Raw genomic sequence first — 26,091 nt, forward strand, 5'->3', positions numbered from 1 at the left:
CTAACAAGGCTTGCTTGGCGTAATTTAAACTCCAATTCGATCAATTTAAACTAATAGTTAGAAAAGTACGATCCAAACCGTTTGATTCTTAAATTAGCTAATCTTGATCATTAGTTCCGATAGCTGAAGCATGCTTTGGCTCGCCAAGCTCCAAATTCTAATCTCCTTTGTTCAAATTGATATTTAGTCTATCCATCAATTCAAATTTGACTTAAATGCTATCTTAATTTGAACCTGATTCAAACTAGATTAGAGATTGAGTTCGAATCAAATCGTAATTAGGTTCGATTGGAAATAAGCTTATTTTAAGCTCGAGTTTTACTCGAGTCAAAAATAGGTTCTAAATTGAAACAGTTTCACTCCTAGTTTCGTCCAACGCAACAGAATGAACGGCCGAGATTTAATCATTTACCAACCATAAACAGTACCTGCGAGACACCAGACAGCCATCCTCCCTTATAAATTCTCTCCCAAAGCCCCTTCTCACAAACCCTAGCCGTGTCCTTTCTCTCTCTCCCCTCCCTCCTCTCTATTGGTCTCCACCGCCGCCGCCGCAACGATGCAGATCTTCGTGAAAACCCTAACGGGGAAGACGATCACCCTCGAGGTGGAGTCCTCCGATACGATTGATAATGTTAAGGCCAAGATCCAGGACAAGGAAGGGATTCCCCCGGACCAGCAAAGGCTCATCTTTGCGGGCAAGCAGCTCGAGGACGGACGGACCCTAGCCGACTACAATATACAGAAGGAGTCGACGCTGCATCTCGTGCTCCGCCTCCGCGGCGGCGCGAAGAAGAGAAAGAAGAAGACCTACACCAAGCCCAAGAAGATCAAGCACAAGAAGAAGAAGGTCAAGCTCGCCGTGCTCCAGTTCTACAAGGTCGACGACGCCACCGGGAAGGTTACCCGCCTCAGGAAGGAGTGCCCGAATGCGGAGTGTGGGGCTGGCACCTTCATGGCGAACCACTTCGATCGACACTACTGCGGGAAGTGTGGGCTCACCTACGTCTACCAGAAGCAAGGCGAGTGAGTTGAGTCCATCTCGATCTATTGGAAGAAGATGGAGAAGTAGTAAATCCTTGAAAACTCCATGCAAGTTGGAATTTTTATTTATGAGTAGTGTTGCTTTAGCTTTATATATTATGAACTTCAGAGATTTATGGTTGGTTTTGTTTGTTCCGAGTCATGGTTTGGTATGAAAAATTCGATTTTGGTTTCAAATCAGTGATTTTGCCATATCTAGCAACTTAACTAATAGCTTGTTAATTGCACCATCTTCCTTTAGATTTTTGCTTGATTATATGTCTAAAATTTTACTCTTCATTAAATGGGGAGTAAGAGAGGTCGGATGGAAACCATAAGTCATAAGGTATAGTTGGATATTAGTTTGAACTGTTGATGCTATTGTAATGCTTGTTTAAAGACTGTTAAACTTGAATTAGCTCGTCTGTTGATCTGGTTTTATGAATGTATTGTTTTTTTTCCGTTTATATATTTATGATTGTTATGAGTATCTCATTCGTATCACTAATTACATGTATCCTGGCAATGATGTTTGAAATTTTATTTGTTAGGGTTGAGGTATATGTTAGAGCTGGTTTTTAATGTGCTATGTTGCAAGCCACTTCAATCCTTATTTTGTTATTCAACCGAAATACATTTTACTAGGTACGAACAGGTTGATTGTCCAACCAGTGAATCGTGCGAATTAATTGGATTGCTATTTTTTTTAAATTATCTAGTTGCATTAGTATTTAACTATTATTATTTACTATAAGGGTTTTTTTAGTCATAAAAATTAAAATAAGTATATTGTTAAATATTAGAATTGTAACTAAAATATGATATTGTCCATGTGGCCCATATGTACTTAAACCTAAATATTAGTTAAAAGATAGCTAAACAATGGAGGAATGTTATTTCATATATATATATATATATATTAGTTATCAGATTTATTTAGGATTATAAATATATATTTAAACATTTTAATTTTAAATAAATCATCTGTCTGATTGGGTGATTAATGGTTGAAATAATAATTTGGTGATCCCGAATCTAATTCAGACTGATTTCTTACCCTCTCTTATTCTCACTTTATATTCCCTTCTTAATCCTTTTGTTTGGTCTTGACTTTCTTGTTGATCTGATTGCTTTTGTATTTGAAGTTGTTTATGCAGTTCTGTTGTAAAGCATTCGTAGATGTAGTATAAGGAACTGCTTGTTAGCTTATTAGTGCAACAATTTGATGGTAAATTTGCTTTGAATTTTATTGAGTTCTTCAGTTGTATTTGATCTTTCTGTGCATGTGCAGTCATTTGAAGACCATAAAGTAAGGGTCAATTATATATGTCTAAAATCACACTATCTTTGAATTTTTATTTGTATCACTTTCTTTATCCAATGACTAATGTAAAATCGATATTTTTCGTCTAAATTATCAGAAAAAGTATAAATATAGATATATATTTGATATATTTTTTCCACTATAACGAGTACTGAAATGTCATAATTATTATTCTCCTTCCATTAAATTTACTATTATATCCTATTTTTAAAATTTAATATAAAATACACTTTTCATATCTTTTATCTCTTCAATTTAAATTATAAGTCTCAAATTTTAATTAATTTTTAATTATCTTAATGTACCTTCCTTTAGATATGTGATCATGGAAAAGAAGATTTTGATCATCTAAGTATTTGTAAAAGATTTATATTTACTCAAAATACAGAATTATTAATATCATAGGTGTATTATGATCATTTATTTGTTTAATAGTTTTATATTAGTCTAAACAAAATGGTGGCAAAGTGACACAAATAAGAATTTAAAGATAATTTGATTTCTAGCATAACAATAGGGGGGAAGTTACAATTTGCTTATAAAGTAATTTATTGGTTGGCTTAATGTTTTTTTCATGTGCATCTTCATAACTATCTTTTCTGAGTATCAACTAGTTAGCTCTTGCCTCAATCCAACTATGAAGGAAATAATGCATGTTGTATGTGTATGTGTGCTCTTTCTAAATTCCACTACTCCGTACTTTTCTGTAGAAAACCAGAGTTAATATTTCATTATCATTTAGGCTTTAATGACCTGTCCATGATTTCGATAGTTGTTTTGCTTAACAAGTAGACAGGAAGGTTTTCACTTTGCTTCATGATTACTTTGCAGTCACTGTTTCATTAATTACTGCACACTGTTTGAGTTTAATTTGAACTATATTTTTGTGGATGTTGTATTGGGGCACTCACTTTACATACTTATAATTCTATGTTTAACTTGTGTTAGAATGTGACGCCAGTAATTTGTTCTAATGTGTGGTATGTCGCAACTACTATATCTCATTCTACAGAAGAAGGTGATAAAATTGTTCACTTTCTGCGAATTACCATTGGTGTCTCCGGTGAGCTTTGAATTCAATAATCTTGATCTTGTCTTCCTTGCCTCTGTTTGTTTTTGTTAGAAAAATGTTTTAAATTACCTTCAGAAGAATGCGCGAAATATATGAGATATCTGAGAAAATGCTAATCAAGTAGACCCAAATCGAGGAAAAACTATGTTCCCTTTTAAAATTAGTTAACCAATTTGTAGGTTGGTTAGCTATCCTAAAACAATGTGAAACGGATGCAAATAAAAATCATGTAAGAAAATAGAATAAATTTTTCAAACGCCAAGAAGAGGGAAGGCATCGGTTGAGAATGTTGGATAGAGTTTTAGAATCCACTTCAATGGAGTATTATCTTGATCTGAGTAAAGCTAATTTAAGAGTCTGGGCCTCTGCTCTGCCTAGAGGGGATCAGTGGCAGAGATGTTCATAGCACTCTGGAAGAATCGCACTGAGAGAAAGTAGTCAAAATAGAATCACTGGAAATATCTCTAAACCGAAGCTTTGGAGCTCTGCCAGTAGGTGCTTCTAATCTCATTTAAGCTGGATGTCTGGCTTGGTGAGGTCATTCATAGCACTTAAGCTCAAGGCTAGAGGCAAGCTGGGTCAATCATTCGTACCAGTCCAACTTTCAACAACACTACCATTATCATCAATAAGACTAGTAACACGATTCTGCCTTCCTTCTAGTATGGGTGGCAGACTGACAATACTTACTATTGCGGCAACCCTTTGTCATCCAATTTGAGTTGTTTTTAGAATGTCATTATTGATCAATCTGACGAAGCAAAGGGTAAGGGTCCAAATTTGACCACGAACTTGTGTTTAATTGAAGATTTTGGCTTACAAACTTGTTGGAATCCAGAAGCCATCATCATAATTCACAGAGATGGAGCGTTTATTCAAATTAACCATAGCAAACGCACACACACCTTCCCTTCCCTCTAGTTCATCATACTATAGCTGAAGGTAGCCGTCATCGCTCCATCGACAAGCAAGTTGTGGCCACTAATGAAGGCAGCTTCATCTGATGCCAAGAAGAGAGCAGCTTCTGCGATATTTTGAGCCTTTAGAACCACCCCTTTCAAGGCAGCAGAGGCACTACAAGTCTCCTCTACCTGACTTGCGCTCCATCCGGTGTGCACGGTCGACATCGGCGTCGCCACTCCGGCCGGCGCCACGCAGTTCACTCGGATGCCGCACCGCCCGAGCTCGCCGGCCGCCGCCCGCATGAGCCCGACGACCGCGTGCTTCGACGCAGTGTAGGATGCTGGCCCAAACCCGCCTTGAACGGATGACACACTGGAGGTGCAGATGATGGACCCGCGTATGCCCAATTTCACCATGGCTCGTGCGCCGTGCTTTATGGCTCCTACCATGCCCCGGACGTTCACGGCCATGACTTGGTCCACCTCGGCCATGTCCACGTCCATGATCGGCGTCGCCTGTGGCAGCATGCCGGCGTTGCTGAACACGACGTCGAGCCGGCCGTACGTCGTCACGACGTATTCCACCGCCGCCTCGATCTGCCTCTCGTCGGTCACGTCGCAGTGTTTGTAGCTACATTTGTCAGTGCCGATCGAGGCGGCGACGGCCGCCCCGAGCTCGTCCTGGATGTCGGCGATGACGACGGTGGCGCCGTGGGCCGCAAAGAGCTTAGCTGCGGCCTCGCCGATCCCGCTCGCGGCCCCAGTGATCATAGCCACCTTGCCTTCCAACCTAAATCCAAGTAGTAGTTTGCATGGGAATGTTTGCATGAAGCACACGAGGGGAGAAATAGGAAACAAAACATACCTTGGCTTAGACTTAGAACAAATTTCTTATAACTACTACAATCGTTATGAATGATTAGTTTTCATCCTGAATAGGATCCGTAATGTTTTACTCGAGTTTGAAATTTTAATTGCATGTTTACACTTTGATCTTTTGTATTATATTATTGATAGTATATGATAGATCAATCTCCCATGGCCTTGTGATAATAATTTTTCAACAGCCCCATGGAGTTCTTTGACTACTTCTTCTTTCTCCATCTCTTTTAACTTTCTTCTTCTTCTATCTGTGCATGGTAGCTTTTTAGTATTTGGTGAGGAATGGAAAGCTTTTAAATTAAAGCTAAGGCGAGAAAAGAAAAGAAAAGAAAAGAAAAGAGAGAGCATATATAGGAGATGGAGATTGAGGCATTGGTAATGAGCTATGTCAAAAATCCACCTGAGAATTCATTATTTGGTTAGTATTATCCACTAAGACTGAATTCATTAACTGCTTTCTAGTATTATCCACTAAAAATTACTACCTCAAACAGCGATTATTCTACTTTATGCGCTGAGTTAGTAAAAATTATTACAGTTTTGGAATAATTTTCAAACAGTGTAGTGCTTTCTTTTTCAAATAAAATACTGTAATACAGTTAGGTATAGCATGTCATCTGACTCATTTGATTGGCTTATTCAAATTGGTGTGATATAAATTCATTTATATGAGTTGTTGGTGACCAAAAAAACTCATCTGGTTATTTGTATGAGTTGGTGGTGACTTGTAGTCCATATATATATATATAACACGTATGCACATTGAATAGAAGGCTTTCTTAAATAACAAGTTTATTAAGTGAAAGAGACAAAAGAAAGGATAGTAAAAACTGGAACTTATTCGAGAATAAGATAGATCTTTATTCTCTTGAGAGCACTTCATAAAATTAATTTGTGTAATAATTACGTGGATAAGTTTTGGAAAAGATGCTAATTACCATCTGTATTTATCCGACCTCTTTATTCACCATTTGCCACTAAATTTGATATGATCTAGTTTTGTATTCGAAATATCAATTAAAAATATTACAACAATATAGTGATATAAATTTTTAATCTAACTTTCACATATATTTATTGATTATCTACAGGTTTTAGTAAGGATAAATTCCAAATAATCCCCTCTAACTTTATTGTTTAAATTCATAGTACAAATGAGAGTTTAAATCTAACAAACAAAAAATAATAATAAGATCACAGCAAAGAGAGAAGTTGTAATTTACTCACGGAAAAAAGTCACAGGAAGCAAGAGATGTGAGAAAGGAAAGAAAGCATACCTTGGCTTAGACATTGCTCAATCGTGTCAAAGAGAAAAGAAAAGGATAAAAGAAACTTAGAAACCTGGAAGACTATGAAAGATAGTGCAGGTATTTGTAGTCCTCTTTTAGGACCTCTTCCTCCTCAAGTGGTTTGAATCAAAGCTCATCACTCCATCAGCATGTCATGAATTATTTTAAATTTTTGTTTGGGCCCAATGGGTACCTATCTTTATGGGTAAAAAAGTTTATGCACTATTAATCTAGAAAAAAAAACGATCATTTAAAGTCAGTAGTTAAACTTATTCTACTTCCCAGCAGATGAGTTTATTGATGAACAATGATACTTCATTTTTAAGACAGTTTTCTCATCCAAATCTACATTTATTACTTTAATAAATTTATCTGACTACTTAAATATTTGTATTTAAGAGAGTGTATTACTCAGTCCTAATTGACTTGATAACCATTGTTATATTTTAGGAGGGTGAATTAATCTTAAGAAGATAGTGCTAAATACTAGACTTGGTATATAGAATATTACATCAGGTGAGATATAAGTTTATTTATTTAATTTCTTGTTGCTGTTATTGGATGCTGTTTGGTAACTCTAGAGTCATATTATTGAAAAAGGTCCATTTTAAACTGTATTATTACATAAACAATGTCTCAATTATTAGCGTTTATATAATAGCAACTCTAGAATCAAATGGTCCGAAAACCATAATAATACAGTTAAAAGTTATGTTTATGAGCAATGCTTCTTTACAAGTATAAATGTGGCGATAGTGAATTAAAAGTGCATATTATGTATACTCTTTACGTATAATTTATATAGATAATATGTGCCCTTTTTTTACTGAATTTTGATACGTAACTTATCAAAATTAAAAATATATTTTTACAGAGTCTTTTCTTTTATTTTATTATAAGTAAATAGATATAAAAAATATATAAGTATAACTTAAAAATTAAGAAGCCAAAAACAGTTAATACTATAGCTAAAGAGTTTTTTTATGCAAATTGCCCTTACAATTGTCGCTACAAGGACTAAATATTAATTATATATGCCCATATGAAATATAATACTAAGATAAAATGGTTTTAGGTCTAAGGTCTTGGATTTAGCATTTAAGTAATATTTTATGTCGTTTTAATGCCATTTTTAATAGACATTTAAGTTTGCATGAAATACATGGGCAATATTATATTCTGAAACTTTATATAAAGTGTAAATATGTAGATGCAATTGATGGATAAAATTTTTAAGGCCACACTTGATGAATAAACTATAATTTTTGAGAGTAGGAAAGATATATTTTGTTGAAAGAGAGTATGACTGCTTTAAGAAGAGTGTGTGTGTACTCTTCATCTATATACACCAAAACTAAATTTTGTTCTTGTTTAGTGTAATGATAGTGATGAAAGAGGAAAATTAAACTACTAATCCAGCATCTCACCCACTGTTTTGAAGCTTCTGCTGAATTGTATAAAGGAAACTCACTTTCAGATTAAACAATTCAGCAAATGATCTCCATAATTCATTCAAAGTTGATTTGCTTTTGAGTTGCAGTGATAAACTATCAAGAATTTATGTCATATAAGTTTTGAAAAAAAAAATAATATAGACATTTTAATTAACCATAAATTATCACTTGTATAAGTCTCGTTATGATGGTATACTAAAAAAAACTACTTAGGTCTATGCTAAGTATAATAATACCTAATTCTCTCGTCTTTTATTCTATCTAATATTTTTTATATTTATCAATTATTATTTACTTTTAAAAAGACACTGCTTTAATTTCTCTGGTTGATCTTTGATAGTCTCAGAAAGATGAATCTATTTAGACTGGTAATATAACTAGAGCTTGATCTGAGGTTGTTGGTCAGTTGGAGAGCCACTAGATAAATACACGAACAAGAACAACCTAGCAGAGAGAGCAGCACCCATATTAAACAGCAAGGAATTGTTGACCCAACTACCAACAAAACCATAACACAATCTTTTTGCTCTGAGGAATAAAAAGGAAGTCTCTTAGAATTCTCAGATGGCTTTCTTTAGTTTGTTACAAAGAAGAATGGACAAAGACAACAACTCACTTCATAATTCCATCTTATTGTAACACATGTAAAATGCAGATCAACAGCAAACCATATAGGTTTACCAGTAAGCATGTGGGAAAATCTCGATCCGCAAGTATTTTTGACAATGTTAATAGACAAGGAGAGAATTCATATTGGTTTACTGGTAACAGATCCAAAAATTATTTAGTTTCTCCAAAAAGATTTTAAGCTAGTAAATGGTCATCACATGTGGATGGGTTTGTCGTAGGTTGCCATAGCAGCTTCCTTCACAGCTTCGCTCATGGTTGGGTGCGCATGGCATGTGCGAGCTATGTCCTCACTTGATGCTCCATACTGCAAGGCTATAACAGCCTCATGGATAAGCTCCCCTGCATTGGGTGCCATTATGTGGACTCCTAGTATCTTGTCAGTTTCTTTCTCGGACAGTATTTTCACCAAACCATCGGCGTCGTCAATTGCCTTTGCACGGCTGTTTGCCATGAATGGGAACTTGCCAACCTGGTATGGCACACCCAAGGTCTTCACCTGCTCCTCTGTCTTTCCAACTGATGCTACCTCAGGGTGTGTGTAGACCACACCAGGGACCATATCATAGTCTACATGACCTTCCTTACCTGCGATGAACTCTGCACATGCAAACCCATCCTCCTCTGCTTTATGAGCAAGCATCGGTCCAGGTATCACATCCCCGATAGCATACACTCCTTTTACACTCGTCATAAAACGATTATCAACTGTAATCCTTCCAGCCTTGTCAGTTTGGACACCAATAGCTTCCAAGCCAAGCCCAGCTGTATATGGAGTTCTACCAGCTGAAACAAGAACTACATCAGCTGAAAGTGTGCTCTGCTCACCACCAGCTGCAGGTTCAATGGTCAGTTTGACTCCATCTCCAGATGTGTCAACCCCGACGACCTTGGTCTTGAGCATGAACTTCATCTTCTGCTTCTCGAGCATGCGTTGGAATTGCTTTCGGACCTCACCATCCATGGTTGGGACAATGTCTGAAGCAAACTCGACAACAGTCACCTCTGAACCAAGTCTCCCCCAGACTGAACCCATCTCCAAACCAATGTATCCTGCACCAATCACCACAAGCTTCTTTGGGATCTCTGATAAGCACAGAGCTCCCGTGGATGAAACAATCTTCTTCTCATCAATTGGAACTCCTGGGAGGGATTTGACATCAGAACCAGTAGCGATAATGATATTTTTGCCTTTGACAACAGTGTTGCCCCCTTCAAGGGTATTGACAGATACTTCTGATGAGGATACAAACTTGCCAAAGCCTTTTACATAGTTCACCTTGTTTTTCTTAAAGAGACCTTCAATTCCTCGAGTAAGACCAGAGACTGCTTTATCTTTCTGTGCCATCATGGCTGGCAGATCAATTTCAAGCTGAGAGAACTTGACACCATGGCTTGGAAATGCATGCTTGGCTTCATGGTACATGTGAGATGAGTGGAGAAGAGCCTAGAATCATCAAAAAGAGAAAAGTATCCACTGTTATAATTATAAATCATAAAACTACATTTGCAAGGTGTATCGATGTAACGATGAAAACATGGAATGATTAAATTTATCTGCAAAAAAGGAAAAGGGTTTTCTTTTCTTTTGTTTATTTTTCTTTATTTCTATTGAAAGTGAAGAAACTGTGCAGTTTAACAAGAATCAAGATAATACATAAAATAATATTTTTTTATCAGATATTCTAACATAGTTAGCAATCATCCCCTGCCTGACCATAAGGAGGAAAAACTTCAAATAAAGACATGAGATGATGTGAAGAAGATAATCATAATAGCATGAAATTAACATTTTGAGGTCTAGTAAAGATTAAGCACTTTATACAATCACAAAAACTACATGCTGGTATTGGCTCTTCTTTGCAAAAGAATTTTAATCTAGTCATTCTTCTTGATTAGTGAAACTTTGTGCTTCACCATTAATTCTTATAAATCAGAACCTTACGCTAGATAGAGCCAAATGGACGAAAGGTTACACATGCCCGATCCAACTAGCTGGGACTCATTGCTTGCTTGTTATTGTTTGCTTGTTCTTCAGTTTCCTACTTATTTTGTATGTTATCAAATTAAGATATGACACACAAATATGGCCACATTTATATCCACCTTCCACACATGCACTATGCAGTCCATTGATTTCCAGCACAGCACAACAAATTTTAAATGCAAGAGATCTCACATAGTCACATACCACAGTTTCCTAGCAAAAAATACATTACATCTGCTTAGCTACATTTGGAACATTTCACTGAAACATTACTGCAGCAATGTGCATTATCCCGACTAATACAAGGCATATCTAAAGCAAACATTTGGCATACTCAATTTCAAATAATTTGTAACCCATAAACAGTTTGAAGTTTTGGGATAAAATTGAATATGATTCCAACGGAAACTTAATCAAAACCAAGGTAAAAAATCATTGCTCAAGGTAGAAACCCACAAGATTGCTGGATTTGACCTTGGTTTCAGACCGCCATTGGCTGAAACAAATCCTTATCAGCCCAAATGTTTCTTTTCTTTACGGGGTCCAAATACAAATCAAAACTTTGAACCATGAATTTACCCAGTTTGTCTTTGATTTCAGAGTTGGAACACAATGAGCAACATCTACCAAAATAACAAAGAGACCATCTTCCCTCTTAATCACTTTTATGACAGTCAAAACTATTGCATGCTCAAATTTGAATGCAAACTAAAACTGTTGTCTTTCCATAACTCTTATAGTGTTAATTCTTATCCACCATGAATTTCACTAAGTACTTAAGAACATTTTACCTATTCTACTAATTAAGAATTTGAAACAATTACCTTCTTACTAACCTAGGGTAAACTTCAATAATTTCTCGATATTAAGGTCATCATTCAAAAGGAGCTTCTATATGCACCTCATGTGACAAGTAAAGTAAAGAGAAACTTGATGCTAACCCGGTTCGGAGGGTAGATCTAGGTTAGTCACAGATTTGTAGGTCTATGCAGTCTAAGAAAAATATTCGCCAAATATTCTTACATCGTCAGAAAATTATAAAACCAGATGGATTCGTTTCGTAACTTCCCTTCTTTGGTATTCAGGCTCTTCTCAGATTCGGAATATCTGGGTTTGATCCAGATGGGAGGGCTGGCGGTGATGTTGGTGGCGGGTGTAGTGGTGATTGCAGTTTAAAGGGCACAATGGTAGATAGGTCTGTAGCTATGATGGAGATGGCATAGAGGGTTGATGATGATTGTGATGAATAGATAGATCGATATTTTAGAAAGAAAGAGGAGAAAGAAATATGTCGGCCATATGAGACTAAGGGGATCAATGATTGATGAGGGAGGAGAAGCTTCATCCTCTTGAAGAAGGGCGTCGATGGCTTGAGAGAACGTGCGGAAGGCTAGGGAGGATGAAATTGATAGATAGAGAAGGGAGAGATAGAAATTATACAATGCAAATATTTCTTAATAACCTAGACTAGATTGCTCTCCACATATATTTAGAGGCTAACCCTAACCCTAAACAGACTCGAACTCGGACTAGACCAATTAAACAACTTGACTAGACCAATTAATCAAATTAACAACTTGAGCTTATAATTAGCAGGTACTCATGTCTAGGACTCAACAATATATCAAGTGCTAAAATAGGAAATGACTAAGCTAAGATAATTAGGCTTGACCCAGCGAACCCATTGTCATATGAAGTGGTCCAATCTGACCCGAATCATATCAACATTAGAAATTATTTAGCCATATTACATACAAAGGCACCAACAATAATATCCATGCTTTCTACAATCCAGCATATGGCTAAATATACATGATGAGGTGTGAACAACTACTAGAAAATTGCATGCTTCCAACGGGGTGATGATTAGTTCACAAGCTTGGTTGTTCATCTTCAAAATGGACACTAAATGATCTAGGAAGAACCCATCAAGCATCTTTAGGCATCTGGTAGAGGAGTTATTATCTTATGGATTCACCTAGATGTCCTAGAAAGACTTCAATAGGCTGGCTTCTGTACTGATGACAGATTAACCCATACAAGTGTTATTTGGACATGCTAGAAGCAGCAGTATCCTACCTGCAGCTAAAAAAGAGGACTTCTGATTGCAGATTAATTAGTACATGGAAGCTAATTTATCAAGAGGGGCTTATCATCTTGTTCAGTAGTTTAGACTGTTTTTATCAGCTGATCTAATCCTGAATGTAATGCTAAGTTCTGGAAAGAAGCAGATACCTACTTCTTCAAAATGGTCAACAAACAGCTGTGAAAAGATGTAAATGATTTCAGTTGCACTTGCATCACTAAATCTGTAGATTATTGCTCATAGCCACTAATCCTCTCCAAACTCATAGTTTTCTTCCTTCTCCCTGAGTTTCTCCCCGAGTTTCTCCCTGGTCATCTAGCTTATTTGTGGGCAGCAAGGGATCCTCCACTTCTGAGATTATTCTTCCTAATCTTCCTAACTAACATGTGGAAAATAGAACTTGGTACCATAGAATCTATCATCATTTCTCCTCCTTATTAACAGGAGCTCCCATTCTCTTGCTCAATCCTCCTCCAAGGTCATCTACCAAAAAGTATTACTAACAAATCGCTTAATTCTCTAATTATAGGCGAAGATTTAATCACAAATATAGTTGCAAGAAAAAACAATAAAATCAAGCAATGGACAAGAACTTGTTATCAACACAAACAGTTTCTACAATCATATGAAACAAAATCAAACCTTAATGCATTTCATTTCGCAACCTACGTAATGCCTCTCAAGGGAAATGAGCCAAACATCAATTAGACGGCGTTGACTAAACGATTCACTGATCAAATTGCACAATGCAATGAAGAAACTTCACATGATTCGACTGAATCAAGAATCCTACATATCTAATTCATGAAAATAAGCGTCCATGGGGAGGATAGAAACCTAGCGCGCGATTCGATCTCCAGAGATGACGAGATTGTTATCTCACCTTGGAGGGGATACACCCAACGTTGAGACATGTGCCGCCGAGAGCCCCACGCTTCTCTATGCACGTCGTCTTGAGCCCCATCTGGGCGGCCTTAATCGCCGCCACGTAACCCCCCGGCCCGCCGCCGATCACAACCACGTCGTTCTCCTCCGCCGCCGCCGCCGCATAACTCCGGCAGAGAGAGGCGCTTCGGAACGCCGCCGCCGGACGGATGATATCCCCGGCCCTCCGCCTTGCCAAGCTCGCCATAGCCATTTCTTCTCCTCTCTCTCTCTCTCTCTCTCTCCCCCCTACGGTTCCACCAACCTTCTCTTCTTCTGCCCTCGCGAGAGGAGAATGGCGAGGAGAAAGGCAAATTAACAAATAGTTGGAAGTGCTGAAATGACCAAATTGCCACTGGTGAGCTGTGGCGGCTGCAAATCTGCAATTGCTCTCGAGTCCCGACGTCGTGTAAATAAACGAACGCGATTGGATGTGGTCGGTCTTGTTACGGGATAATTTTGATTGCTTCCAAACGATACGGACTCGGTAAAATTTGAGCATATGTGATTGAAGTAATATGTTTTTCTTTCTTTCTCTTTTTGGCACAATGGGCGGTGGTTGACAGTAGGATCAATGAGGTTTTTGTGCCTACTTTGATGGACAAAATCAAAAGGCTCCTTGTGAGTCAGTACTAATGAGGACAACTAGATCCGGTGGCCTGACAACAAAAGGGGTGGCTAGGTGCCGTCGGTCTCCATCATGCTAAGCTAAATATCGAACTCTTGATCCATAAAATGTGAAGCCGGTAAAATATTCCTCATGGCTGTGGAGGACTCTTTGCTAGACAGCGATAGACTTAAATGAAGATTTCAAGCAACACATTAGTAATAGAGAAGGTACTTTCGTCTTAAAAGACGGAGGCTTGGCTTGCGACGGTTCCGTTTGGAAGGCAATCTTGTCCAATCAACATATTCTCATGCAGAATATGGCTTTCGATATTGCCACATCAGTTGGGAGAGGTGCTAATCTAGCTAATGAATAGGTGTGGGCTGTAGATGCGCATAAGGAAGCTAGAGCAAGCTCTATTTACAACTTCTTACGTGTGCCTAAGAAGTATGGGTGGGAAGGTTGGTCTAGGCTATGAAAGCTACTTAATGATAGTTTGGATATGAGCAATGCCCGTGTTGTACTTGATAGCTGAGATCTCAGCTCTTTCAATAAAAAAAAAAATTAAAGAGGTGGCTAGGGTTAAGACAATTTACTCTTAGGTCTAATTCTAATTGCAACGAAATCAGGTGGAGATCTCTTTGGAAGTTTAAAGCTAACCCTTGAGTTAAAGCCTGTGTTTGGAAAGTCTTGTGGGGGAGAGTGACAACTAAAACTCTGCTTCATACATATTGGGTCTGTAGACTTATGCCCAATGTGTGGCTTTTAGTAAGGTACGGAATGTATTGTCAAATATTCATTGTTTTGGATCTGAGTTATTAAATGTAATGCTTAATTTGGTCATCTAGATGTGGGGTAAAAGCGATACTTGGTGTGTAGATCCTCAACTTCTTTGGGTCCATTGACTCTAAAATTGTTTAACTATTTATTAATTATATTCATAACCTCCCAATCAACCTCCCTGCCTGAGATGGGTGGAGGCAGATTTGGGCCCTTTTGGTCCCTCCTAAGATAAAAAGTTTTCATATGGAAGCTTTGCTAGAGTAAGTTGCCTACTAGGGCTTACCTAGCTAGCATTGGACTCAACCATGAGTCTAGATGCCCTGTTTGGAACCTGGAACCTGGAACCTAAGTTCATAGCCCACTTATTTTTAAAATGTAGAATGGACTCTACCTTGTGGGGCTTTATGCAGGATCGATTTTTTATTTCTCTTTCCTTTTTTGACTCGCGGAGGAATGAGCTTTGGCTTAAGAAAGCTTCTCGATAAGGGGAATATCTAGTTGTGGGCTCTTATTGTTATTATCTTATGGCAAATTTGAAAATTCAGATACAATATCTGCTATAGTAATCAAATAGAAGATCTAGAAAAGGTGTGGACCCAAGCTCTAAATTTAAATGCTGAATACTTTGAGAATTATTCTATCAGAGTAATGAAATCGACTCTTCCTCCTGTTCTGATCCACTGGGAACCTCCACCACCTGGGTGGCTAACAGTTAAGATGGGCGGTGCTTTTGAGGGCTCTACCAAGTTAGGGGGGAGCTGACTTCGTTCTCTGACAGACTAATTGTGAGTCTATACTTGCAAGTGTTCGATTTAGTTACTTCAACTCGGCACAGGGTTGTGGAAATGAGGGAGACTCTACCTTATCTATCAGACATAATTTTTTCAAATCTATGGATGGAATGTGACTCGCTTTTATTGATCAATATGATCAAAAGCATCATGGATTGTGGAAAATCTTGATGACATTATTAAACTCACTCATAACTATCAAAATTGTAAAGTTACTTATGTCTACGGGGAAGTGAATTATGCCTTGGAACGACAGTTTCGTGTTGGATTGATTTCTTTTTTGGTCTCTAACTCTAACCGTGTTGGCTAATTAAAGAAGTAATTTTTCTTCCTTAAAAAGAAAAAAAAAAAACAACCCTCTAACTCAAAAACAAACATGGATTGAAATCGAACTAAGGATAAGTAGGTTCGTACCTCTCGGGGTTTCGTTCTCTACTCTCCTTTGCAAATTCCTGTCTTTTCTTCTACACCAAATCCCTAAACCTAAGGTTTCCTCGTCGTCGAAGACTTGCTCTATTTCTAGGTTTCCTCTGACTTGCACCTGAGCCCCTCTTTCTCCGCACTGTGAGATGAAGCTTGCGGGGATCAAATCGGTGGAGAATGCCCACGATGAGTCTATCTGGGCGGCGGCGTGGGTTCCGGCGACTGATTCCCGGCCGGCACTCTTCCTTACTGGGTCCCTCGACGAGACGGTGCGGCTATGGCGGCCCGACGAGCTCGTGGCAGCGTCACCGCCCTCGCGTGGCCACAGCCTCGGGGTAGTCGCCGTCGCCGCCCACCCCTCCGGCACGATCGCCGCCTCCTCGTCCATTGATAGCTTCGTCCGGGTCTTTTATGTGGACTCTAATGCGTCCATTGCCACCCTCGAGGCGCCGCCCTCCGAGGTATGGGGCATGCAGTTCGACCCAAAGGTGAGGCCTTTTCGATGCTGATTCGTGAATCATTTACTTCGCTGATTGGCATGCAGAGTATTGCTACTTAGAAGTGGAAATAAATTAGCTCCTTTTTGCTATACTAATGAGAATAGTTTGATCTTTACATCCAAGCATCTTCATTGGGAGTGCATCTTTTTCAAGCACAAGAACACAAGAATCATGACACTAGCTTAGTTAAGCAGATATGACAAAATTGTCCTTTACTACTTTACTTTAACAGTGTCCATATAAATAAGCAAATAACAAAGCATTTAGTCTAAACTATTTGGGCTTAGCTAAAATAATAAAGAAACTATGTGGCTTAATGAAAAATTGCTTAGGTCCTGGCTAAGTAGCTAAAGGAGGTGTAATGGATGCAAAGTATGAAGTCCCGCTGATTCAAAGTCTTTAACCGAGTAAGTTTTTCATTGTTAAAGTGATGCTAGAGTTCTCTTTCATGTAGGAAAACTTAACCAGATCTTTTTACATATGTATGGGTTCTTGTGAGGTTGTGAATGTAGGGCTCTTTCCTAGATATACGTATATAGAAGAGCTTCCTTTTTGCATAATGTTGGTATCTTTTGTATTTCTTTAGCTTGTCTGTCAAATACTCTTCTCCCAGACAAGCTGTTGCAAAGTATCTTTTCTCTTGTCTTTCCTATTTCCTTTATGGTGATAGATAAATGTATTCAATTTCTACAGCATTAATTGATCACTCCCAAAAGGATGTATCTCTTATAGATTTTTCTTTCCTTAAGCTGGAAATTGTGAAACCTCATGAGAACTCAAGGCATTTCATTGAGCTAAATATGATTTTATTTCCTGCTGATGTTTATTGTCTTATCCCCATTAAGAGGGGGGTTTTACATTTTTGATCTCAAAGAAGTGTTGCTAGTTTTGATGCAATAGCTCGAATAATAAAATTTAATTATGTGCATCAGTGCATGTTCTATTGAATGTCAAGAATAGTTATTGCAGAATGCACATCGTTTGGCTGGTATACATTGTCGAGACTATCGTTGTAGTTTCTTTGTCTTCATTTGTATTTTGCCATTCTTGTCGCCTCTCCTGTTTGCTAAAAGATATTTTCAAAATAAAATGTCATTGCTTATCACTATTTTAAAGCTCTAGAATAATTTATTGTTATATATCTCTATAAACACCTCTGATTTTTGTTCGAAGTAATATTTATCTTTTGTTTAGAAGCAAACTCAAAAGTTTATTAACTATATTTTGAGTCAAACTCGTCAATTGATTGGCTGTATGAAGCTTTTTTCCTATATTTATATGGGTGAACTAGTGGACACTCAATCTGCCTAAGCAAATTTCTATGTCCCTCAGGGTACCGTTCTGGCTGTAGCTGGTGGTGGGAGTGCCACTGTGAAGCTGTGGGACACTTCCTCATGGCAGCTCGTTGCCACCCTTGCTGTTCCACGTCCCGAAGGAGCAAAGCCTGATAGGACTGGCAGTGGAAAGTTTGTTCTTTCTGTTGCATGGAGTCCAGATGGCAAACGATTAGCTTGTGGGTCGATGGATGGCACAATAGCTGTATTCGATGTAGCTCGTGCAAAGTTTCTCCACCACCTTGAGGGCCACCACATGCCTGTTAGGTCCCTGGTGTTCTCTCCAGTGGACTCGCGTGTGCTCTTCACTGCCTGCGATGATACTCATGTGCACATGTATGATGCTGAGGGAAAGAGCCTGGTTGGTGCCATGTCAGGGCATGTGAGCTGGGTGCTGAGTGTGGATGCCAGCCCAGATGGGGCAGCAATAGCTACAGGGTCCAGTGATCGGACTGTTCGGCTTTGGGATCTCGGCATGAGGACTGCGGTGCAGACAATGACCAACCACACAGACCAGGTGTGGGGTGTAGCTTTCCGACCACCTGGAGGAACTGGAGTGCGTGTAGGCCGGCTTGCAAGTGTTTCTGATGACAAGAGCATCTCGTTGTATGATTACTCATAATATTGCTATTGCTATTGCTGAGAGGATAATCTCTGTGCTGTCAATTAGAGAACTTTATGGCAGGAAATCTTGCCTCTGAGGTTTTCATGGCTTACCAACAAGTACTTTATGGCAGGAAATCTAGCATCATTAAAGACTGAGAATCGGAGAGTTGTCTCTACCATTCTTGGCTTCTTGTGATGCCTTGTAGTAACTGTCTGACTGAATGGTTTAGGTTCTTTAATGTTAACAATCTTAAAATTATTTACTTTATTGCCCTGTGTTGTCTGGCGGCAGTATAATATCCCGGTATACAGTGAAATAATTATATTTGGTACACCTTTGTATAACTACCTAAATTCCTCATGTTTGTTGACTTGGTATGTTCTTGCCTGCTGTAGGCTGATATGCTTTCTAATTTCGTCCATTACAATGATAGTTATATTTCAAGTTCTCCTATTATCCTTAATGCTATCTTTTGCTCATTTATGGAATTTGAGTAAGTTGGGTTCATTTGGGAGCTATAATCTCAGAGCTGCCTCTCTGGCCTATCTTGTATATGGTGCAGCTAGCTAAGAGCTTCACAGGATTTACTGAGTCACGGATGACATTATTATCTAAGGAGTACAACTTTTTGGTCCTTGGACTACAGCTATTTGATGAATGTGCTTCTATTCTAATGCAGATTTATTATTTCTTTTTCCCTTCGGTCACATATAAAAAACCGAAGCAGATCAGGAACTGTGACTTAAATGAGTGTACATGAGGAATAACTAACATGCAGAACTATCTCATCTGGTCAAAACCTGTATCTGATAGGGAATTTATTGTATAATGATATAGAAGTTCATTTTCTCATTCATATCGAAAAATGTTTTCTGAGTTCAGGTGGATTACTTGTTGTCGCTTGGCAGTAATTTTAAAGAAGCTACTTTCAGCTGGAAATGACAATCATCAGGAATTGTGGATGAAGCAATTTCACTTATTTGGTATGTTTCAATCCTCCATCTTATCAAGATACATAAAAACTGTAACCTTCATCTTAACTAGATAAGCATGCGTATGAGACGATTGCTCTATGTTTATGAAGTGCAGTTTTGTTGTACACTAATATACTTCTGATATGCATTTTTCTTCATCTTAGGTTTCTCTCATCCTGACTGAGGTTAGTTGTGCTTCAAACCGACAACAAGGAGAAATGCAAGACTTGCAAACACAAAACACATCCCTTCCAAGGTAGCTACATCTGAATTTATTCTCCCTTCACTCAGAGACCTTATGCTTGCATACCTATCCCACACATACAAGCCATCTGGAAGCTGTGGGCGTGGACATTCTGACCCACATTTCGCTCTATCACTGTAGAAGCTGATTAATGTCAATACATTTATCACATACTGAAATGGATTTGTCTAATACATCCACCAATAGAACTTGATGTCTGAGAGGACGACTACCATGCCTGAAGTAGACACCCACATCAATGTTATGATTGAGACTATAAAGGCGGCTAATGTAGGAGCTGGCGCTAGGAATGTTATGTTATCATCATTCCAAAGTAAGTCACACAAACAGTGAAAGAAAGAGTGTCAACCAATATGCTAGGAAGTCTGCAGCATCTGCAATGCGATCTCTGTCATGACATTTCCAATTCCAACAAATGCAAGTGCTGCAATAAGAAAGTATGGAACCTCTCCGACCACCCATGACAATGGATAGAAGATTGGCAGGTACACTGTAGACCTTCTTTCTCTGAAGTAAACCAACCTATTTGTGCCAATCTATGGAATGACATTATTTGCAGATATCACCCCAGTGAGTATGGTTTGCATGTATACAAATTGTGATCTAGAGGCCACCCTATTCACATCACTGTACTCAATTAGGAAATATGGTGAACCCGTTAAAAGACCAATCATCACACACCCAATAAGTCTGCTGTATGTGTAGTGCACATTCCTCCATAATGATCTTTGTGTTCTTAGCTGAACTAATCCTGCCTGCCTTGCATATGATGCTGGGTGTACAGAACCAACAATCTTCAACTTCCTTTGTAGTACCTGACTTTATTATGGAGCTTAAAACCTTCTTGTTAAGACTCACACAAGATGCTACTCTGATATGCTTCCCCAAAATCTGTCACTACACTTCCGCTCCTTCCGATTCCTAGGCATAAATCTCCTATGACAAAGCTTACTGCATTCTGCATCTGGAAGTATTGTGGAACCTCTCTAATTGCAGTGAAGTATCCAACTATCCAAGTACTTCATTGCAGTTAATTCCGACTGGACCAAAGTATGCCTGTTGGCGTTCTTTTGTTAGGATGAGAACACGATGGAAGTAGGAGAGTTGCCCCAGTGTTAGGATGGTTGAGTTGGGCTATGCTCACATGCTGAAAGCTGTGACAGAATCCTTAGGATTTCTGTGGTCCCAGAAGCATCAAGGCCAGAGATGGGATCATCAAGGAAGAGCACACTTAGGTTGGCAGCAAGCTCAACTGCAAACCCTGAGCTTCTTTGCAACCTCAAAGGTCTTCCCTGTCACATCTTGCAGGGACCCAACTAGGTCGTTGGCATAATGCTTCAGTCCAAGTTGGTCGGGGACTAGTTCAACATGGATGGCTTCTCATCAAGCTGATCTCACTGTTCAGCCAGAGTCTGGCACTGAATTGGAGGGACTCAAAATGCACAGTGAGGTAAGGCTGGTGGGCATCAAGTCTCGGCATACCTGATAGTTCTAGTCTTTTAGAGGAGGAAGTAAATGGGTTCGTGCCATTTGCTTGAAACTTCCCTGAAAGGTTTTATTTGAGAGGTGCTCTACTTGCAAGGCATTTGAGGAGGGTCATGATACTTCCCTTGGCACCACCCGTCGAAGCTAGCATAATTTCTTGTTTAGCATAGCCACTGACATTGTAAAAAACTGTGACCTTTTGCTTCATTCCTTCATCATATCTGACACATAAAAGAGAGCTAGTAAGTTTATGTACTAAGTTTCATGGTCCTTGAATGAAAATTTTCCATATTTCTCTCTCAACTGTGGTGTTTCCATGTGTAGAAGACCTTCTGGATGGGTTGCTCCTCTCTTCTTGGTTGCATGAGCTGGAGCATTAGCTAGGAAAGTAGATACTCCATTTTCTAATTGTCTTTATATCTTCTATTTGCTCTATTATTTGAATTCTAGAGGATTATATCAGGTTGATAGAAGGTCATAAGACTCATAACAATCTGACCTTTCTCATCTTTGAGTGTGTTCTAGCTAACAACATGTGATTGAGAAAAAAGGCTTTAATGATGGTGATTAGGAACTGTTGTGTTTTGCTACATTGGTGCCACGATATGCTTTTATTTCACGTATTTAATTTGTGGAACTTTTGTTGTGTATTTTCTCTATTGAAACTTTACAACTGGTTGTTTATCATCTTGTTTAAATAGCATTTCGATTGACTCCTTTTATTTTAATTTATCTTAGATTATGATGATCTATAAATGTATGTCTAAGATTTTTTTGAAGGGAAATCACCTTGTGAATGAGAGACCTGAGAATGGTAGTGTTATTGGGAGAAATGGTCAAAAGGGTAGAGCTGGATGCATGTGTCTGTGGCCTAGCATAATTAGATCCCCCTGAGTTCTCAAAAGCTTGGTCTGAACTTGCATAGCTCTCAATGAACATATGAGCAGTTGTTTCTTGCTGGCCTATCTTTTATCTGAGACAGTGATTGGCTTGTTTGTGAAAATTCTATCTTCTCTAGGGCTAGCAATGTCTGCAAGTTTGCAATAACGGTCCATCCTGCCAAAATTGCATAGGGGATGCTAGATTTTCCTGAAGCATCTTTGGAAAGCTGGCTAAAGAGTAAGTAGGCCTTTCCTACAGTCATATTTGAATATCATTGCAGAAAGGAAGCTGGTCTAGATAATTGAGGCAGTGATCGGTGTAACCATTTGAGAACTGGAGTCACAGAAGGATATGTTGGTCCAATGTGGATTCACATAATGTGGGATGTTAGATGGGTGGATAACGAAGCCATTGAATTATAGGAAAACTGAGACTACAAGACCTGCAAAGAGTAGTCCATAAAAGAAATATGTAAATCAATGTGCTGAGATTGAGACATGAGAATTTAAGCTTTTTCTCATCCATTTCAATAGCTGGTGAGTTATCAGAACATGGCTTTTGCTTAGACTTTTAAGTATTATGCTGGAACTGCCTGTTCCAGTCTGCTGGAAAATGTGTTTAAAACTCTAAATATTTGATTGTCTTGCGTTTACCTGCTAAAACATTACTAAATTCAGGAATGGATGACACTGCGCTGAGGAAGAAGACTGATGAACCAAAGTAGGCTTCTAGAAAATCAAGGCAAGGTACACGAAGAACACTCCATTATTTGCCAGTAAGCCCTGCAAAAAAATACATGCATAAAGAAATTCCTGTAAAAGTTATCCAAATATTTTGGCCTCATTTGAAATTACTAACTGTGAAGTGCTGATACTAAAAGAAATTTATGCTGCTATGTTGATTTTTATGAGGTACTTCTATTTCATTACAAAGATAATAAGTACTTTGCAGTAGCTGATACCATCACCCAAGATTAGGTAAATCTAGATATGATCTCAATAAGGCTGAATTTGAACTTTATCAAGAGAATTATATCTTCTTGCTTTAAGCTTTTCTTAACCTAACCTGATTTGATTACTTGGTGCAGATAAAAAGGATGGGATTCTATCACATATTACTTGTGACAGTCAGTCAACATGAATCGTCTTGTGAAGATCTAATGGTAACACTTATATTCAATGTTCAGAACACTTTTTGCACCTCCTTAAGGAGAGGAGAAAGGGTTTACCTCTGCAAATGTCTGTGGGATATTGACTCCACAGTGAGCAACTTGATAGGAGGAAGTTCTGAAAAATCTCTGGGCTTTGTGCTTATAGTATATTGGTCTCTGAAGCATCTAAAGAGGGAGCTACACCATGTTTATCAGCATTATGTTCATGGTTGTTACGAATCTGAGAACCCTCATGGAATTTATGTGCTGTTATATATACTGCCCACCGAACTTGTAAAAGAGTGTTCCTATAAAGATGCCAAGATCCATGCCTGCAATACATTGGAGTTGATTTGGTTTTCTGTGGGCAATGAAATCAAGTAGGTGATTTTTGACAATGTTTTTATTGTTGGACCTGGAAAATCTGTAGCTTGATTAACATCTGAAGTAGTTTGATGATTCAAAGTTGTCTATGGATTGTGGATCTCCACATGTTTTGACAAATGGCCCCCGAAACTGCTCCCACTTGAACTTGTACTTACTCTTCTGAAATGTGTTAGATGTATCACAGTGTGAGCAGAAGCTAAGAACTAAGAAGTTCAGGTTGTATATTTTAGTTGTCATACTACATCAGTTGAGAACCATGGCTTAGATGATTAAATAGTGAATTAAGCCTACTGAAAGCCCAAGATGGTGTCAAAATCTTGTCATCAGTAAAATTATGAGATGGTAATATGGTCAATTGCTCTGGTAATTGCAGAAATGGCAGCAATATGCAAAGAAAAGATGAGCTTGCCTGAGATATCTGTCTTTGATGGATAAGTTATGAAAGGGCTATATGTCTGAATCTAAGAGTTCAGAAAGATGTACAAATAAGTGATACAATTAAAATGTTACAGTAGTTCCTGAGACCTTTTCATCTACTGAATGACAGGATTGAAGTAGATCAAACAAGAATATGATCAATTAGAAGATATGTTATGAAGAGTTATTTGAGATACTCTTGTTTGACTCCTGACAAGATTGAAATTGGTGACAACAATGGTTGTTTAGCAACTTGGGTTTACATCAAGTGGAGAAAAGGATGGAAGCAAGTCAATCGAAACAAGCTCTTACCTCATTGTAAGATCTATTAGGTACACTTTGGCCTCCCGCTCTTTCTGACTGCTTGTTGGTCCTATTGCTAGATATTTCATCTCCTCTCCATTTATGGAAATTGTAGTCACTGCATCCCCAAACTTTGTATCCCACTTGCATGCCTACTTTGCTTAAAAGCTTATCAACCACTAAGTGGTAATTGTACCAGTCAGAACAAGAAAGAATTGCATGAGATATAATATTAAGGTATTTGCTTCACATGGTCTGAAGTGTCTATACTGACCAACTTCTGGTTGTCTTCCTGGAGTGACGTCGGAGTCGAGTTTAGCTGGTTTCATGAGGGACAATCCTTCGCTAGACTCGCTTCAATCCAGTATGCATTCATGTCATCCTTAATGCCAATGATCCTTATGACATCCTGAATTCTTAATAATGTTCTGAAGACTGATGACACTCCACTCGCTCTTCCAAGCTCGTAGGAAAAAATTTTGGTTACAGGTACTGCAAACTCCCTCCAGCAACTGTCTTCAAGAAACTCCCAGGATTCCACATAATGGCTTCATGTACCTACATTTTGGTAAATCATATGCATTCTGTGTCAGTAATATTTATAATCCTAAATGGTTAGGCTATACTATTTACATCTTTTATAAGAATAATGCTAGTATTACTAGTTGCAACAATAACTTTGGTAATAGTAACCAAGTCTAGCAAAATAAGTGACTGCAACCTGTCGTGGGCCTTGATATAGAATTCGACCCTATCCAAGAAGTATAATTAAATGAAATAGATGAAAGACCTCCTGTGACAGACGATTTAAAGACATGACTTCTGATGGGTTGTGGCTGGGTCGGAGCCAGCTAAAGGTTGGTCATAGACTCATAGAGCATGACTGAGTAGGTTCCAAGTGCGAGTTCAGCAGCTGTCAGTTTCATAGATGTTATTATATTATTAACTGGAAGATATTCAATCCTTTCCATGTCAAGGATTTCTAAGACATATTCTAGAAATGGATCTTGTCCTTCCAAGAGAGCGTGTGCAAAAGATTTCCTCATTTGAGGAGTAAAATTCTCCGGCCGAAGGCATTGGGTGTCCTGTGCAAATTCAAGGGTTTCTCTGTCTGAAAGGAAGGGAATGTGGCTACAAGATCAGAGATAATCATTGTTGGAGAAAGTAATATGTCAGCATTATTCATAAGCAAGTGTAAAGATCCTCACAAAATTGATAGATTAGTTCAAACCTATGTGAAAATAATAAAAGAAAAGAGGAAGGACCAAAAAGAGAGCAAGAGAGAAAACAAGAATGAATAGTTTGGCATTCATCTATAAATCAGAACATGATATTACTTAGTGCTATATGAAAACTGTTCCTTACAACTGCTTTGTGGGCCTTACATCTAAATGCTATTCTATCTGTGTTTTCTGTAGTTGATATTCCCAGTTCATGAAAAACCTTGGTTTTCTCAGTTTTCTGCTATCCAAATGAGATTATTTTCCTCTATATAATATTGAACAAAGGTACCGTATAGTAGTATCCTATGGTTGATTCATGAACTCGACATTGATTCATGAACTGCATTTAATGATCCAATAGCTATATATTTTATTTCAGACAATTATTGG

At 38.3% G+C, this 26,091-nt stretch overlaps 4 protein-coding genes across 8 annotated transcripts; 2 read left to right on the top strand and 2 right to left on the bottom strand.

Annotated features, from left to right (window-relative positions):
- The first annotated feature begins 481 nt into the window (after positions 1-481).
- On the top strand, positions 482-1,221 carry LOC140775465 (ubiquitin-ribosomal protein eS31z fusion protein). The gene has a single exon (XM_073118779.1). It carries the CDS (start codon positions 560-562, stop codon positions 1,028-1,030), a length of 471 nt encoding a protein of 156 aa, XP_072974880.1. The 5' UTR covers positions 482-559; the 3' UTR covers positions 1,031-1,221.
- A 2,963-nt stretch (positions 1,222-4,184) lies between these two features.
- LOC140775464 (short-chain dehydrogenase reductase 3b-like) lies at positions 4,185-6,602 on the bottom strand. 2 transcript variants are annotated; one of them, XM_073118777.1, is made up of 2 exons: positions 6,481-6,602; positions 4,185-5,111 (listed from the first exon to the last, which is right to left on the bottom strand). In XM_073118777.1, exons 1-2 carry the CDS (start codon positions 6,492-6,494, stop codon positions 4,337-4,339), a joined length of 789 nt encoding a protein of 262 aa, XP_072974878.1. In that variant the 5' UTR covers positions 6,495-6,602; the 3' UTR covers positions 4,185-4,336. The 2 variants fall into 2 exon arrangements, with proteins under 2 accessions (XP_072974878.1, XP_072974879.1); XM_073118778.1 differs by lacking the exon at positions 6,481-6,602 and adding an exon at positions 5,187-6,355.
- A 1,945-nt stretch (positions 6,603-8,547) lies between these two features.
- On the bottom strand, positions 8,548-13,917 carry LOC140775463 (dihydrolipoyl dehydrogenase 1, mitochondrial-like). The gene is made up of 2 exons (XM_073118776.1): positions 13,530-13,917; positions 8,548-10,020 (listed from the first exon to the last, which is right to left on the bottom strand). The coding sequence occupies exons 1-2, from the start codon at positions 13,782-13,784 to the stop codon at positions 8,770-8,772; spliced, it is 1,506 nt and encodes a 501-aa protein (XP_072974877.1). The 5' UTR covers positions 13,785-13,917; the 3' UTR covers positions 8,548-8,769.
- Positions 13,918-16,128: 2,211 nt separating this feature from the next.
- On the top strand, positions 16,129-22,962 carry LOC140776348 (WD repeat-containing protein VIP3). 4 transcript variants are annotated; one of them, XM_073120012.1, is made up of 4 exons: positions 16,129-16,662; positions 18,007-19,598; positions 19,754-22,757; positions 22,899-22,962. In XM_073120012.1, exons 1-2 carry the CDS (start codon positions 16,321-16,323, stop codon positions 18,628-18,630), a joined length of 966 nt encoding a protein of 321 aa, XP_072976113.1. In that variant the 5' UTR covers positions 16,129-16,320; the 3' UTR covers positions 18,631-19,598; positions 19,754-22,757; positions 22,899-22,962. The 4 variants fall into 4 exon arrangements, with proteins under 4 accessions (XP_072976113.1, XP_072976114.1, XP_072976115.1 ...); XM_073120013.1 differs by having other exon boundaries at positions 19,754-19,845; positions 19,975-22,962; XM_073120014.1 differs by having other exon boundaries at positions 19,754-19,845; positions 20,041-22,962.
- The last annotated feature ends 3,129 nt before the right edge of the window (positions 22,963-26,091 follow it).

The sequence above is a fragment of the Typha angustifolia genome, chromosome 14 (assembly GCF_048772165.1).
Source record: "Typha angustifolia cultivar Huaian chromosome 14, ASM4877216v1, whole genome shotgun sequence".
Classification (NCBI taxonomy): domain Eukaryota; kingdom Viridiplantae; phylum Streptophyta; class Magnoliopsida; order Poales; family Typhaceae; genus Typha; species Typha angustifolia.

Bases quoted from the DNA above. Each gene is read 5' to 3' on its own strand.
- LOC140775465 (XM_073118779.1), top strand. From the start codon at position 560: ATGCAGATCTTCGTGAAAACCCTAACGGGGAAGACGATCACCCTCGAG.
- LOC140775463 (XM_073118776.1), bottom strand. From the start codon at position 13,784: ATGGCTATGGCGAGCTTGGCAAGGCGGAGGGCCGGGGATATCATCCGT. The intron at 10,021-13,529 runs GTGAGATAACAA...TGATGATTCTAG, and splicing joins TTGGGTGTATCCCCTCCAAG to GCTCTTCTCCACTCATCTCA.
- LOC140776348 (XM_073120011.1), top strand. From the start codon at position 16,321: ATGAAGCTTGCGGGGATCAAATCGGTGGAGAATGCCCACGATGAGTCT. The intron at 16,663-18,006 runs GTGAGGCCTTTT...TATGTCCCTCAG, and splicing joins GCATGCAGTTCGACCCAAAG to GGTACCGTTCTGGCTGTAGC.